This window comes from Arachis duranensis, chromosome 6, assembly GCF_000817695.3.
Source record: "Arachis duranensis cultivar V14167 chromosome 6, aradu.V14167.gnm2.J7QH, whole genome shotgun sequence".
Taxonomy (NCBI): Eukaryota; Viridiplantae; Streptophyta; class Magnoliopsida; order Fabales; family Fabaceae; genus Arachis; species Arachis duranensis.
Genome location: NC_029777.3, coordinates 31846258 through 31862916, shown reverse-complemented (window position 1 = coordinate 31862916; position 16659 = coordinate 31846258). Strand labels below are relative to the sequence as shown.

The 16659-nt window shown below is 35.3% G+C and overlaps 1 protein-coding gene across 3 annotated transcripts; it reads left to right on the top strand.

Moving 5' to 3' along the window:
• Positions 1-7294: 7294 nt before the first annotated feature.
• LOC107493626 (ribulose bisphosphate carboxylase/oxygenase activase 2, chloroplastic-like) lies at positions 7295-11114 on the top strand. Of its 3 annotated transcripts, XR_008010501.1 has the most exons (5): positions 7295-7615; positions 9796-9848; positions 9936-10075; positions 10334-10422; positions 10740-11114. XR_008010501.1 is itself a non-coding variant. In XM_016114692.3 (4 exons), exons 3-4 carry the CDS (start codon positions 10378-10380, stop codon positions 10977-10979), a joined length of 285 nt encoding a protein of 94 aa, XP_015970178.1. In that variant the 5' UTR covers positions 9790-9848; positions 9936-10075; positions 10334-10377; the 3' UTR covers positions 10980-11107. The 3 variants fall into 3 exon arrangements, 2 of the variants coding, with proteins under 2 accessions (XP_015970178.1, XP_020980306.1); XM_016114692.3 differs by lacking the exon at positions 7295-7615 and having other exon boundaries at positions 9790-9848; positions 10740-11107; XM_021124647.2 differs by lacking the exons at positions 7295-7615; positions 9796-9848; positions 9936-10075 and having other exon boundaries at positions 10271-10422; positions 10740-11106.
• The last annotated feature ends 5545 nt before the right edge of the window (positions 11115-16659 follow it).

Below are 16659 nucleotides of genomic sequence, written 5' to 3'. Positions count from 1 at the left end.
TCTCAGTGAAAAAGGTCCAAATGCTCTGTCACAGCACGGCTAATCATCTGTCGGTTCTCAATCAGGTTGGAATAGAATCCATCGATTCTTTTGCGTCTGTCACTAACGCCCAGCCTTCAGGAGTTTGAAGCTCGTCACAGTCATTCAATCCCAGAATCCTACTCGGAATACCACAGACAAGGTTTAGACTTTTCGGATTCTCATGAATGCCGCCATCAATCTAGCTTATACTACGAAGATTCTGTTTAAGGAATCTAAGAGATACGTGCCCGGCCTAAGGTAGAACGGAAGTGGTTGTCAATCACGCGCGTTCATAGGTGAGAATGATGATGAGTGTCACGGATCATCACATTCATCAAGTTGAAGTGCAACGAATATCTTAGAATAGGAATAAAGAGAATTGAATAGGAAATAATAGTAATTGCATTAAAACTTGAGGTACAGCAGAGCTCCACACCCCTAATCTATGGTGTGTAGAAACTCCACTGTTGAAAATACATAAGTGAAAGGTTTAGGCATGGCCGAATGGCCAGCCCCCAAAACAGTGATCAATAGTCTCCTCAGATGAAGAATAAAATAAAACTGAGACCAAAGATGTCTAATACAATAGTAAATTATCCTATTTATACTAGACTAGCTACTAGGGTTTACATGAGTAAGTAATTGATGCATAAATCCACTTCCGGGGTCCACTTGGTGTGTGTTTGGGCTGAGCTTGATCTATCCACGAGCTGAGGCTTTTATTGGAGTTGAACGCCGAGTTATAGCGTGTTTCTGGCGTTCAACTCCGAGTCGTGACGTGTTTCTGGCGTTTTACTCCAGACAGCAACATGGAACTGGCGTTGAGCGCCAGTTTACGTCATCAATTTCCGAATAAAGTATGAACTATTATATATTGCTGGAAAGCTCTGAATGTCTACTTTCTAACGCCATTGAGAGCGCACCATGTAGAGTTCTGTAGCTCCAGAAAATCCATTTCGAGTGCAGGAAGGTCATATTCCAACAGCATCAGCAGTCCTTTGTCAGCCTCCTATCAGAGTTTTGCTCAAGTCCCTCAATTTCAGCCAGAAATTACCTGAAATCACAAAAAAACACACAAACTTGTAGTAAAGTCCAGAAATATGAATTTAACACAAAAACTAATGAAAACATCCCTAAAAGTAACTAGATCATGCTAAAAACTACCTAAAAATAATGCCAAAAAGCGTATAAATTATCCGCTCATCACTAGCCTTAAGCAGAAAAACAAAATAAAAATCCCAAGTTGAATCCTTGGTTAGCTTAAGATAGAAATTGTGTAATTGTTTAAGTGTGGAGAAACTTTATGGGAACACGGATGATAGAAACAAGGTAGAAAGTTAAAAAGAATAAGATATTTCAAAATAAAAATTTTTGGGAAATATGCTCATGTAAAATCAAAGTAATTAAATTACGATGTGCATAATAAAAAAAATTCAGTATTTAAATAAAGGGGATACAAAAAAATTCCCCAAATGCAAAATAAAGCAATGCACATGGGACAAAATTCAAAAATAAGTTTGATACATGAGCATGTAATACAAAAGTGGAAAAAATTTGGGTAGCTAGGTAAAGAATTTTAAATTTTATAAAGTATGTAGATGTTAGGTGAGATCTTAGACTAATCAAGGATTCACTCTATTAGCTCACTTAGCCTTATATGTACATCCTTACCTTTACCTCAGCCCCATTACAACCCTGAAAAGACCTCATGATGTTTGTATGTATACATTAAATATTTGTTGATTGCTTAGCTGAAGAACAAAGTTTAGAAAGTATGATTAGAGAAGATTACAGTGAAGAACCCTATACACTTGAGAGATTAGAGTGATATACACTACCAGTGAGGGTTCAATGCTTGATTCTATGTTCCCTGCTTTTATGAGCTATCTTCTTACAAGTTTACTTATTTTCACTGTATGATTTGAATTAGTGAAATCCAGTTCATATTTATTCTTGAAGGATTTATTTACTTTTTTTACCATGTAGGTAGAAACATTTTTCATGTAGTTGCATTCACATTCATAGGCTGCATTGCATGAGTCTTGCCTTTCCCTATTCATTTATTTGGTCTCCTTGAGTTTAGCATGAGGACATGCTAATGATTAAGTGTGGGGAGGTTGATAAACGACTATTTCATGGTTTATATTGTATTTAATTGAGTGGTTTTATCAAGCTTTTCACCCACTTATTCATAAGATTTGCATGATTTTACAATTCCTTCCTAGTTTAGTTCTATGATTGAAAACATGCTTCTTTGGTCTTAATTTAGCTAATCTTAATCCTCTCTTATTACCATTCGATGCCTTGATCTGTATGTTAAGTGTTTCAGGCTTCATAGGGCAGAAATGGCTTAGAGAATAAAGAGGAAGCGTGCAAAAATGGAAGAAACACAAGGAATTGAGGAGATAACCAGCGAGAAGTCACGCGGTCGCATGGCTCACGCGACCGCGAGAAATGGAAGAAATCAGAGTGACGCATTCGCGTGCCTGATGCGACCGCGCGGATTGGAAGCTGCACGAACGACGCGAAAGCGTGGACGACGTGCACGCGTGGTTCGAGAAATGCTAAGTGACGCAAATGCGTGGACGACGTAGACGCATGACGTGCGCGATCTGCAGAATTACAAAAGTCGCTGGCAGAGATTTTGGGCCGCATTCCAACCCAGTTTTTGGCCCAAAAATACAGATTAAAGTCAGGAAACTTGCAGAGACTCAACAGGCTTTCATAACTCACAATTTTAGGTTTTAGATGTGGTTTTTAGAGAGAGAGGTTCTCTCTCTCTCTCTCTCTCTTAGATTTTAGGATTAGGATTTCTTTTCAATTCAGGATTATTTTATCTTCATCAGGTTCAATAATTTATGTTTCTCTTCTACTTTTATTTACTCTGATATTTTTAATTGTGTTTGATTGATGTTGCCCAATTGGCTGATGATATTGTCCATGTTAGAATTGACATTTTTATTTAATATAATTTGAGATATTTCATATTTATATGTTATGGATGCTTTGGCTTTATCCAATTTATTTTCATTCAAGTAGATTTTATTCCCTTTTGGTTTTGGTTAAGAAATCAGTAACTCTTGAGCTATCAAACTCAACATGATCGATAACCGCTATCTTTGCCAATTAGCTTGAACTTCTATAATCCCAATCTTTTTCTAGGAATTAACTAGGATTTGAAGATCAATCTAATTAGCCACTTGACCTTCCTTTGCACCAGCAGCGGTTAACTAAGTGGAATTAAGATTCAATTTTGATCATCATTGATAAGGATAACTAGGATAGGACTTCCAATTTCTCATACCTTGCCAAGAGTTTATTTTATAGTCATTTATTTATTTTATTCGTCATTTATCATAATTGCCCCTCATTCTTAAAACCCCCAATTTACAAACTCATAACCAATAATAAGAACATACCTTCCTGCAATTCCTTGAGAAGACGACTCGAGGTTTAAATACTTCGGTTATCAATTCATTTAGGGGTTTGTTACTTGTGACAACCAAAATGTTTGTAAGAAAGGATTCTTGTTGGTTTAGAAGCTATACTTGCAACGAGAATTTATTCTGAATTCTAGACCACGCAAAAATCTTCTCTTCACCCGCGTTTGATATTACATTCTTACGAACATTGTCTCTCGCTGCCATTGTTTCGAGGTATAGTGCCCGGTACACTCTTGGGTTATAATACCTGCACACTCTTGGGCTATAGTGCTCGTACCGATCCCATGATTAAAGTGATGGGTCACACTCTTGGGCTATAGCGCTTGTAACCACTTTTTGAAAAATCGCCGTATAAATCAATGACAAGAAGAATAATTGGTGTAGCACTTCCAACCACAATTATTTCATCATATAATCAAATACCTTTCAAGATATAATAATTGTTTATCTAATATTCCACAATTTTTCTAAAATAATAAACTAAAACAGAGCGGGTCATGAGATTTAACTTTATAATCAATTTTTTGAATATTTCAGAGTTATGCTTAAATTCTATAAATATTTTTAAAATGTATAAATATGCCTACTGGACTAAAATATATAAATATGCTTAAAATTTGTAAAATGACATATTTTGTAAGTTACTTTAATTGAATTAACGTACTTTAAAATTACTCTAAATAACTCTGAACTTTTATAAAAGAGATCCAGTCTTCATTGGTTACTTTACAAATCATTCACAATATTGTACAAATTTTGAAATACCCAAAACTTCATTAAAATAAGTAAATTAGATATGGTTCTTCCGTTTTCAAAATAAAATCTCTTTGTTCAATTAGGGTCATATTTTTTCCAAAGTTATCTTCCACTTTAAACCACATTTTTTTTGCAAACTAATTATTTTTCTTTAAAAACTAAACTCAATTAATTTCAATAAAATTCACATATTTATAAATAAATAATTTTTATTCATTAAATCTTTCTCAAAAGCCAAACCTCTTCTCCTTTTTATTCGAAATTTCCGTTAAAAATATTCATTTTAGTTATATTTAATTCCAAATCAACATTCGACCGACAGAACTCAATTACATACTATTATATAACTCATATTTCAGCCAATTATTCAACAAGAATATCCCAGTTCCAAATTTCTCAACATGGCCGAATCACAACAATAATTTCAACAATAATTCAGGTAAAATTTTAACAGCCAACAATAACAAATTTAAAAAACAGACATCAACAGACAATATTTCAACCACATATATCAATTAATTCATAATTTTAACCGATTAACGAGTCAAACCCTACCTCTATAAAGTGAAGAACACACACAAGATACCGAAGGAGGTTTTTGATCGGTCAAACGGAGCAAAAACATTGAAAACTCAGTGATTCTTCCCCTCCCTTGGTTCGACCGAACTAGTTCTTGGCAGGGGTATCTCCACTTCGTGATTCCTCCAAATAAAACGTACGTCACCGCTAGAGGAGGAAGATACGGTCACTTCTATCGGATACGAATTTTTTTGGGGTCACGGATCTCAAAAAATCAAACTCGAATAGTCAGAAATCAACCAAAATCCTCGCTTTTCTCTTCATGCATGCCTCGGCTGTTCCTTGAGGAAAGAGGGAGAATTTTGTGTTTTTATATAACTTGATTACTGACTAAGTGTCACTTAACCAAGGAGAAGGAGGCATGCGTCGCAACACGTGGCGCATTAAATGCTGCGTGTCGCGATTTTATACTGTTGAGTTAGTGAGGGTTATTATTTTTAAATATCTTAAAAAGTAATTAAGATAATTAGATATGGTTAAAAATTAATTAATTATCTCAAGTAGTGGTACTTAGTTAAAATAAGAATTGAATAAATTACTAATGTAAATAACATAAGTAAAACCAAATTTTTATAATCTTTTTAGTTTAATATCAAATGACTGTCTTTCGTCAAATAAAATTAAATAGTAACATAATATTAACATTATATTATTATTCATTTTATTTAAAAATCACAGAAAAATTATCATAAATATTACACAAACAAAACTTAAAACTCGCATACGCGAATATATTGCAAAAACCAAGATGTTAGAATAAACATATACTACCGTATTCGTATCTCCCATAAATGTAGGCACCACTCAAACAAGGCCTTAACACATACACATTGATGCACGCTATATAAACAAAGTTTCATAGAAAACTTTTTGCATGCCAAAGATCTTTTTAATTGATCTTTATTTTGCCAATCATACTTTATGATACCTTTATCATATAATTGATCACAAAACAATTTACCCCCATCAAATTATCTTTATAATGTACATCATGAATTTGCTCAAAACAAAATGTGGTTGCGTAAAAAAATTTAAAAATGACAAAGTTAAAGCAATTCACCTCGGCGGAAAGATGATTTCGTCCCAATGATTTGCTTGCTCCTAATACGCGTGAATTACACAATCTGGTCCATTTTCGACGTATACACCTTTGATACTTCTGTTTTTTAGCCTTAATTCAAACCAACAAAAACTCTTTTACTTGTTACATTTCTTTATGGAAATTAAATGATTCTTGTTTCGCTTTGTTGTCAGGTCATAGGCGCGCCGTAGATACCAATATGTCAATGGTATAGTAGTATATCAAATTCATTGTCTTTCAAAAATTAATTTTAAAGAAATTTAGTCATGCAAGATTCGTTAGAATTCATATTATTAGGCATAAGTTGCCACAACACGAACAAAAACACATATTCATCAAGTAGTGATGCATACGGCTTCATCTACACATATTTGGATAATTATTTGAAAATACATCCTCTTCAATTTTTTTAACACTTAGAGAGAATAAAGTGTGATTTTTCACTTTTAATTCTATAAGTGGGACCAAAAATAGATAGAAAAAAGAAAATAATAAAAGATGAGATCAAACACAGAACACCATCCATTTTTTTCCACTGGAGAGGATCTACTCCCCAATCTTATTTCCCAAATTCTTAGTCATGAATGATTATGTTATGGATAGATGACATGGATATTTATATTCACACTTCTCGTCAGTTGTTTGCCACTCTGAAAAGTATGATATCTTGTCGTGAAATCAAGAGTCGTACTCGGTATATTCACATAATAAGCATTGTTCTTGTTCTTAACTTTACTCTTTAAACCTTATTTTTGCAACAATTTTGTCTATTAAGAATATGTTTCATTCGTGTTTTCGTTTTTTATTTCCAGTTTTGGTATCTTTTATTTTTAAAATTTTGTAATAAAGGGAGTAAAAACATGATTTTATTATATTAATTGTTTTTCTTTTTTAAAAACAATTTTCAAAAGCAGAAAATATTAAAAGTAAAAATATAAACAAAACAGACTCTAACACTACAAGAAAAAGGCCTATGGCCACGTTTTTTTGCTACGCTTTAAAAGCGTGGTCAAAAGTGGTCTATGGCCACGCTTTTGTGAGGGTGGCGCTTGAATAGAGATTTGGCCACGTTTTTTATTGCTACGCTTGAAAAACGTGGCGAAAAGGTCAATGGCCATGCTTTTATGAGGGTGGCAGTTGATGCGAAATTTAGCCACTTTTTTTCTGCCACGCTTATAAAGCGTAGCCATAGAGAGATTTTGGCACGCTTTTAAAGCGTGGCAACAGAAATTTATTATTGTAGAGTTTGAAAAGCGTAGCCGTTTCCTATAAGTCTTTTGGCACGCTTCAAAAGCGTGGCCAAAAGGTTCCCTCAGGAAAAAAAAATTAAAAATGCTTGAGTCTCTTGTAACTTAAAACTTTTAGAGATTAAAGAATAAAAAGCTCGTATACTAACTCCTTCATCAAAAGCTCCTTCAAAGACCCTAAACCCTAACTCCTGCGACGACGAACCACTCCTGCGACGACGGCACTCCTGCGACGACGACACTCTGTGAAGAACCTAGCTGCGCTCGCGATGCCTCCACCGGTTCTGGCACCCCTAACCCTCATTCTGCGGTGACTCTCTAGCGGTGACTCGCTCCGCTCAGTTGTCGTCGCAAACCTGCCGTCGATGAAGCCTTTGCCGCCGCTCCCTTCCGTTTCTGCAAACCCTTGACTCCTTCGGTGCCGCTCCCTTCCTGCTTAGCTTTGGAAGAAAGTAGACTCTCCACGCATTTGAAAAGTCCTGTTCTTTGTAAGTCCTGTTCTTGTTCCTTTAATTTCTTTTATTTCTTTTCCTATTTCACACTTTCTGTAAAAGATTTGAAACGAACTAGGGGACAATTTTTTATACTTCCAAAATAAGGGTTGTTTTCGTAACTAGAGTTAGTGCAATGCGAAGTATTGAAAATTTGTTAATAGGGTTTTGGCTATTCACTTTTGGATCGCCAGGTTATTCCTGGATACGGACATGGTGTTTTGCACAAAACAGATCCAAGATACACATGCCAAAGGGAGTTTGCTTTGAAGCATTTGCCAAAAGATCCATATTTCCAGCTAGTAATTGTTTATTTCCTAATGTCAATATTATTTCCTAGGGGAGTTAATGAGCCAACAAATGTTGTAACTAACCTTCCAAATGGTGAATATTTGGAGAAGCATTTTCTCGTGTGATCTTTGTCATTGAAGTTACTGAGTGCCTTGTTGATCGGTTGATTTTTCTGTAGCACAATTGGAATTGTTGGTGCTGATTGGAGGCTTCCATGAATTTCCAAAGCTTTTATGTGTCATTGAGGTCTGAAAAAGAATAAATATTTAAACTAGAATAAGAACATTATGCGTAGCAAGTCTGAATATTGGGCTAGTTATTCCTACTATATTCATCTGTGTTAACAGATTGCAAGCTTCTGTCTTTATTTTCTGACTCGTTTTCTGTCTAATTATATAAACACATATTGAAAAGGGTTCAACATAGACTCAGAAATCAGAATGCAGTACATAAAAGAAACTGACCAATCCGCCTCATAGTTAACTTGTCTTTCTATCAAAGTAAAGACCCCTCTGTTCATTGCATTTGTTGCTCATTCATTGAACACTAGCTTGCTATGCATGTGTGTGTGTGAATTGAGATAGTGTGTTGAATTAACAGAACCAGACAACCAGTGGTTGTTGGTAGTACATGGTAGAGTGAATGAACCAATTTTTTTGTATGTGCTGATTTTTTAATAATTCAGTTAAATAGTCCTTTAAAGAAATTGGTTAAAATAGTGGAAAACATAAAAAAACTTACAGTTAGTTAACCTTTTTCATTAAAACTTTCTACATTTAAATATTTAATATGTTTATAAGTGTTCTAATAAGACTTAAAATTTAAAAAATATGCAAAAAAAAGAAAAAAGAAAAAAATAGTGAAAGGCAAAATATGTATCTAATAAGGAGAAATAAAATAAAAAGCATACACTTGTTGACCCATGATTCAAAGGGGTCCTCTAGCGGGGAAGGAATAAGAGATCTAGTTTGCTTATTGTTTAAGATTGCTAAATCATAGCAGCAAAGAATCTTAACTCACCAGTGTTTATCATCAATGTCATTGAAAAAACACACCTTCCTCACACACAATGTTGTTAATAATAAGTCTTAAACAAAAGTGAACAAATTTTGCCGTTATCATGTCGAGAACTTGGAAAAGTTTAAAGTTCATTTACTACATAAGTTGACTTTGCTTACATCCTGCAAAATTTAAATTCTGGATTCCTTTTAAATTATCCTCAGTAACTTTTTCTTATTATTTATTTGGAAAATTGGAAGGTTTATTATTAAGCTAATAAAAAACAGTTTATCCAAAATTTCAAAAGATTGTTACTTTTGGTGGAACTAAAATTTTTATTGAATAGAAAAAATAATTTTCAATTTAAGCAATCATACATATTAATATAAGATTGATATTTAAACATAATGAATGGTAAAATTTAATGCATATTTGGATCCAGCATGCAATAACATCACAACTTGGACTCCTTTATGAATGAGCTATACAAGAACAGAGAAAAAAAAAACGAATTAGATCATTTTATCTTAACAAGGCTTGATTCCCTGAAGGCCACACCTCTGGTTTATAGTTCTGGGCCGTATTTTTTACACAGTTTGGAACGGGTTTGCTTGCTTTTTGGTCATTTAATTTGTTCCTATAAATAGAATTCTGTATTTGATTGAAGTTTAATTTAAGTAGCAAGTCTCTATATGTTTTGTTTTGTTACTTAAGTTCACAACTATAACAGGTTTTGGGATCACGTTTCTGTGTCTAAAATGGGAAAATCCTTAGTTTTTTAGCTGCTGCCTCTGCTTTTTTTTATTTTTTTAACCTGTCATTTTTCTTTCTTTTTCTCTAATGTATGTGTTTTTTGAAGCCTCACAAACTTTAATTTCAAGTTTCAGGCTTTTTTTCCCTTTGGTGCACACAGATGGGATAACTACATGAAATCCCCAAAGTATGTTCTGTTGATTCTTTATATTTATGTCTCCCCTTGATGTTTTTTCACTTATGAGTTCCATGATGTTCTCCTGAATTATGCTAGTGAGATCAAGTTGGAGGAGGCTGCTGTTTTGCATTACACATGCTAAATTCTCATACCTCACTTCCAGACGTGATCGCTGTGGTTGCAAACCTACCAAAGAAGATGTAAAAAGATGCTTCATGTTGGAATTTGACAGATCTGTGAGTTCATGAACTCTGTTTCCACCTTATTCTTTTACTTTCTTTTCTGTCCACTTAGCCATTTGGTTGAATATTGGGGAAAAATGGATTTGTCTTACCCATGCAGTATATAATTAGATTACTATAGTTTGAACTTAAGGTTGACCAATCGTCACAGATTCTAGTTACTAAAAAATAGGGAAAAAGGGTTTGGGCGTGGTGGGGACTACTTTCCCAACTCATGAGTATTCATTATAGTGTTCATTATTTCCTCTGTAGTAAGTGCAATTACTCTCTGCTGCTACAAGGACAATAACACAGCCATGGCTGCTTCAGTTTCAACCATAGGAGCTGTTAAAGGAACTCCAGTATGATACTTTTACCTTTGTTTCTTTCAATTAATTCTATTCATTCAATTTATCACTTCTAGTTTTAAACTATGTATAAGATTAGGATAGTAATTGGATTAGATGCAGTGTGAATTAGTAATCAGTTATAGATACCAAATTAGAAAAATAATGATCATGCGGACTATGGATACATACATATCATTAATTTGTGAGTTATCAATATATTTAGATGCGGTTCATGATTTCTTGTATAGTTAAAAAAATTGGATTATAGTTTTGAATAATAGAGTAGTAACTCTTAAATAATAAGAGAATAATGTAATTTTACATTGCAGGTGAGTTTGAATGGTTCTGGAGCTGTGGCTTCATCAGTTCCCAATTCATCAGCTTTCTTCGGAAGCAGCTTGAAGAAGGTTACATCAAGAATCCACAGCAGTAGCAAGATTTCCTCCGGAAGCTTCAAGATTGTGGCGATCGATGAGGACAAGCAGACAGATAAGAACAGATGGAAAGGGTTGGCCTATGATATCTCAGGTGACCAGCAAGACATCACAAGAGGGAAGGGTATTTTGTAGTTTTTAGAGGATGTAGATAATGTAATAGTTGTTGGAATTGTAATGCATGTAATACAAATTCATGGGTAGTTGATATCACTTTGATTTTTTGTTAGAGCTTATCATGTGATCAACTACTTTATTTGGTGTACAAGTTTATGAAGGTTTTATATTGTCTAAATTTTACATTATTTATGAATTGTTAGATTTTATTATGAAGATTAAAAAAAAATTGAACTTGAACAAACTTATAGCCACGCTTTAAAAGGGTAGCTATTTCCGTACAGCAGTCACTTTTCACCGCGCTTTAAAGCGTAGCTATATCTCTAGCTATTGGCACGCTTTAAAAGCGTAGCCATATCTCTAGCTACTGGCACGCTTTAAAAGCGTAGCCATATCTCACGACTTTGTTACACTTTAAAAGCGTAGCCGGATCTCTAGTTATTGGCACCCTTTAAAAGCGTAGCCATATCTAGATACTGGTACGCTTTAAAAGCGTAGCCATATCCTCTCGCATACGACCACATTTAAAAGCGTGGCAATAGATAAAAGGATGGTGACAAAAAAAGCGTGGCCATAGGTTACTAAAAGCGTGGCGATAGAGCAGCCGGCACGTTAGCAGTTGTGACCCTTTCAAAAGCGTGCCGGTTGCTCAAAAAGCATGGCGAAAAGCTATCGCTACGTTTTTTCACTTTTCGCCACACTTTAAAAGCGTAGCAAAATCCTGGTTTTCTTGTAGTGTAAGCCCCTTTTAACAATTGTTATTTTCAATTATATGAGCTTAACTTATTTTAAGAAGATATATCATATAATGATTAAAAATTTAAAATCATGTTCGTCACTACAAGTTCTATAAAAAAGGAATGGAACATTTGTCTTTTTTCATCCCTGCTAAGGAAAGATACCCAAGCTCTCTTAGATATTTTGTGTCAAGTTCTAGGAAGTATATCTACTAGATTAAATCTCTGCGTTAACCGGTGTTATAGGTAAAATTCTTTAGTGAAAGTAGAATGATTATTAATGAGTTTTATCTCAATTTTTTTTTGTCTAGTGTTAAAGTTGATTAAATTACTTTGACAATTCATATGTGAAAATTTATATCCAAATGAAAAAATAATGACAAAATTTATATCAAGTATTTTGTTAAAACTAATTATTATTGTTAAAAACAAGAGACTAAATTGGAGAAAAGGATTGTATATTATTCAGAGTTGTGTGTAAAGTACAATATATAAGGGATATATATAAGTGCTAGAAGAATCAGAGTAATAAAAGTATACAATCCTATAATTAATATACAAATATGTTATGTAAATATAAATGATATTAATTGATCTAATATTGATTCTAATTTATTCTCTAATATCACCCTTCAAACTCAAGCGGGAGCTAAAGGATACCATCTTGCGTTTGGATACCAAAGTCCGACAACGAGTCAGATGATGAGTCTTTGTGAAGATATCAACAGTCTGATCCAATGTTCCAACAACGATGAGAAGAATAACATTAATAAGGATGTGTTGCCAAACAAAGTGACAATCAATCTCAATATGTTTAGTGCGTTTATGAAACACATCATTATGGGTAATTTGAATAGCACTGCGGTTGTCACAAAAAACATCAGTTGGGGACGACTGCGGTGCACCCAAGTCTTCGAGAAGCCAACGAATCGAGACAACCTCAGCAGTGGTGTCAGCGAGAGCATGGTATTTAGCTTTCGTACTTGATCGAGCAGTGAATGCTTGCTTCTTAGATCGCTAGGAAATGAGAGAGTAGCCAAGAAACAAACAATAACAAGTAGTAGAATGATAATCAGTGGGATCACCAGCCCAATCAGCATCTGAGTACGCCTGAAGGGATAAAGATGAATGCACAGAAAAATAAAGGCCATGAAATAGGATGCCTTTGATGTAGCGAAGAATGCGAAGAACTGCCGCATAGTGAGTAGTACGAGGAGCTAACAAGAACTGGCTAAGAACATGAACCGAATAGGCAATGTCTGGTCGGGTGACAGTTAAATAGACTAGTCCTCCAACTAACTGTCGATAAAGAGTAGGATTATCCAAAACAGTGCCATCCATAGGAGTAAAACGAACATTAGGCTAAAGAGGAGTAGACTCATTGTGACTATCTGTTATACCGGCTTGAGTAAGAAGATCCGAAGCATACTTGGCTTGAGAGAGATAGATACCATCATCTGTGGATATAACCTTGAGACAAAGAAAATAACTGAGAGAACCAAGAGCCTTCATTTCAAAAATATGGTGAAGTAAGGCTTTGAGATCAGATATACCATTAACATCATCTCCAATAATGATCATGTCATCAACATACAAAAGCAGAAGAACAACTATGCGTTTACTTTTACGAATAAAGAGAGCATTCTCATGAGGGATGCAAGTGAAACCGAGACTGCATATAGTGGTGCTGAACTTGTCAAACCATTTACGAGGAGGTTGCTTAAGACCATAAAGGGCTTTGTGAAGGAGATAAACTTTGCTAGAAGGATAAGGATAACCCAGAGGAGGTTTCATATAGACCTTCTTTTTCAAATCTCCATTAAGAAATGCATTCTTCACGTCCATCAGACTGAGAGACCATTTTTTGACTGCAGCAATGGCAAGAAGAGCTCAAACAGATGTGAGACAAGCAACAGGAGCAAAAGTCTCTTCATAGTCAATACCATACTCTTGCATACAACCTTGAGAAAACAATCGTGCCTTATAACGGTCAATAGAGCCATCAGAGCGAGTCTTGATCTTGTAGACCCATCTACTTCCTAGAACTTCCTGATTAGAAGGAGGATCAACCAAATCCCAAGTGTGTGATTTTTCAAGTGCTTGTATTTCTTCATGCATTGCTTGTTGCCAATTTGGATTTGTGGAGGCTTATTTGAATGACATAGGTTCATGTTGATGAAGAATAGTAGAAAAACAATAATAATCAAGAAGATGAGGAGGTGAATTTCTTACCCTAGAAGAACGAGTGGAAGAAGGAGGCATGATGGTAGGAGCAGGATCCTCGTCCAGTCTGGAATCAACGGGAGATAAAGAAGTTGGAAGAACACGAGGCTGTAGAGGGCGACTTGAGATAAAACCTGTAGAATCATCACTAGGAAAAAGATCAACATTGGGGTTAGTGAACAAAGGTGACTGGTGCACGAAATTGTGATCTCAATGGCGCTAACAACTTGGTACGCACAATTGTAATCTCAACTCTTTTTCACAACTTCGCACAACTAACCAGCAAGTGCACTGGGTCATCCAAGTAATAAACTTTACGTGAGTAAGGGTCGATCCCATGGAGATTGTCGGCTTGAAGTAAGCTATGGTCATCTTGTAAATCTCAGTTAGGCGAATTTAAATGGTTATAGAGTTTTGATAATTAAAAGATAAATAAACATAAAATAAAGATAGAGATACTTATATAATTCATTGGTGGGAATTTCAGATAAGCGTATGGAGATGCGTTATTCCTTTTGAATCTCTGCTTTCCTACTGTCTTAGCTTCATTCAATCACTTATACTCCTTTCCATGGCAAGCTGTATGTTCGGGCATCACCGTTGTCAATGGCTACCTCCGGTTCTCTCAGTGAAAATGGTCCTCTACGGTTTCTTGCATGGATAATCATCTGTCGGTTCTCACTCGTGTTAGAATAGGATCCAGTGATCCTTTTGTGTCTGTCACTACGCCCAACAATCATGAGTTTGAAGCTCGTCACAGTCATCCCATCCCGAATCCTACTCGGAATACCATAGACAAGGTTTAGACTTTTCGGATCTCAAGAATGTTGCCAATTGATTCTAGCTTATACCACGAAGTCTCTGATCTCAAGGAATTGAAGGCTCTGTTCTCAGGAGAGGCAATCAAACGCATGGACCAGGAGTCCAAGAGATACACACTCTAGCTTTTGCAGGTAGAACAGAAGTATTTGTCAGGCACGCGTTCATAAGTGAGAATGGTGATGAGTGTCATGGATCATCACATTCATCAGGTTGAAGTGCAAGTGAATGATGCGGTATTTTACAACCCACAAACTAACCGGCAAGTGCACCGGGTCGTACCAAGTAATACCTTACGTGAGTAAGGGTCGATCCCATGAGGATTGATGGATCAAGCAACATAGTTAAGTGATAGGATTAGTTAGGCAAGTAGAAAATGGTTTTTGAGATATTCAAGGAGCATTAAACAGTACTTTAAGAATTTTAGAAACCAAACAGCAATGAGTTGGGAATAAAATATTTGAGAAAGTAGTTAAGGTTTCAGAGTTATCTATTTTTCCTGATTTATTTTCCTTACTAACTATTTTAATCATGCAAGATTTAATTTCATGGCAAACTATATGTGACTATACCCTAATTCTTTAGACCTTCCTAGTCTCCTCTAAAATTCATTAATTGCCAATTCCTTGGTCAATTAATTCCAATTAGAGGGTGATGATCAATTTGTAGTTTATATGCCAAAAGAATCCTAATTATCCACAAATAGGGGGATTATATGTCACGTATCCCGTTAAATACAAACAATTAAAAATTCAGTATAATATGTTTTCAAGCTGTCGTTCAAGTAAAGAGCTTTTCCAAGTTTTACAAGAACTCAATTAGAACATGGGTCATACTTCCGTTCCGTCCATATTCATAAAATAAAGAGCGAAAATAATTATTGAAATATAAATCTAAACATGGATTAAATTAGAAAGATCAAACGAATAAATCCATACAAATAGACAGAGCTCCTAACCTTAACAATGGAGGATTAGTTGCTCGTAGTTCAGAGAAGAAAAATAAAGGTTCTAGTAAAAAATGTGTACCCATGTCTAAATGTACAAAGTTTCTATTTATAACTAATCCTAATAAATTTAAAATCTAATTATCTAAAAATAATAATAATATCTTTTCCTAAAAGATAAGATTTAAATTTAAATTCGAATTAATTAACTACTCCGCGTCTTATAACGTGGGGACCACTCGACTTCACTGGATCTGCGCCTAATTTGGGTGCTAAAATGGGGCCCATAAATCACCCCTCAGCGTTTTTTGCATTTCTGCACATGGCGCATGTCACGCGTACGCGTCAGTCTCGCGGACGCGTCGCTGGTCTTCTTCGCGAGTCACGCGGACGCGTCGGTCACGTGGACGCGTTGCTGAGCAAATCTTCAAATCACGCTTGCGCGTCAATCACACGGACGCGTCGCTGAGAATACCTCTAATTCACGCGCATGCGTCAGGCACGCGTGCGCGTCGCTCCTCGCAGCCATCTCCTTTGATTCTTGTGCTGCAGAAACTCCGTCAAATTCCGCCGAATGCTACCTAAAATAAATAAAATTTCCCAAAACTCAAAATAGCATCCATAATGACTGACGCGCACGCGAGATTTGAAGATTTGCTCAGCAACGCGTCCGCGTGACCGACGTGTCTGCGTGACTCGCGAAGAAGACAGGGGTACACATTTATATAATTAGATTTTAAATTTATTAGGATTAGTTATAAATAGAAACTCTGTACATTTAGACAGGGGTACACATTTTTTACCAGAACCCTTATTTTACTTCTCTGAAATATGAGCAACTAATCCTCCATTGTTAAGGTTAGGAGCTCTGTCTATTTGTATGGATTTATTCGTTTGATCTTTCTAATTTAATCCATGTTTAGATTTATATTTCAATAATTGTTTTCGCTCTTTATTTTATGAATATGGGCAG

Bases quoted from the DNA above. Each gene is read 5' to 3' on its own strand.
- LOC107493626 (XM_016114692.3), top strand. From the start codon at position 10,378: ATGGCTGCTTCAGTTTCAACCATAGGAGCTGTTAAAGGAACTCCA. The intron at 10,423-10,739 runs GTATGATACTTT...TTTACATTGCAG, and splicing joins GAGCTGTTAAAGGAACTCCA to GTGAGTTTGAATGGTTCTGG.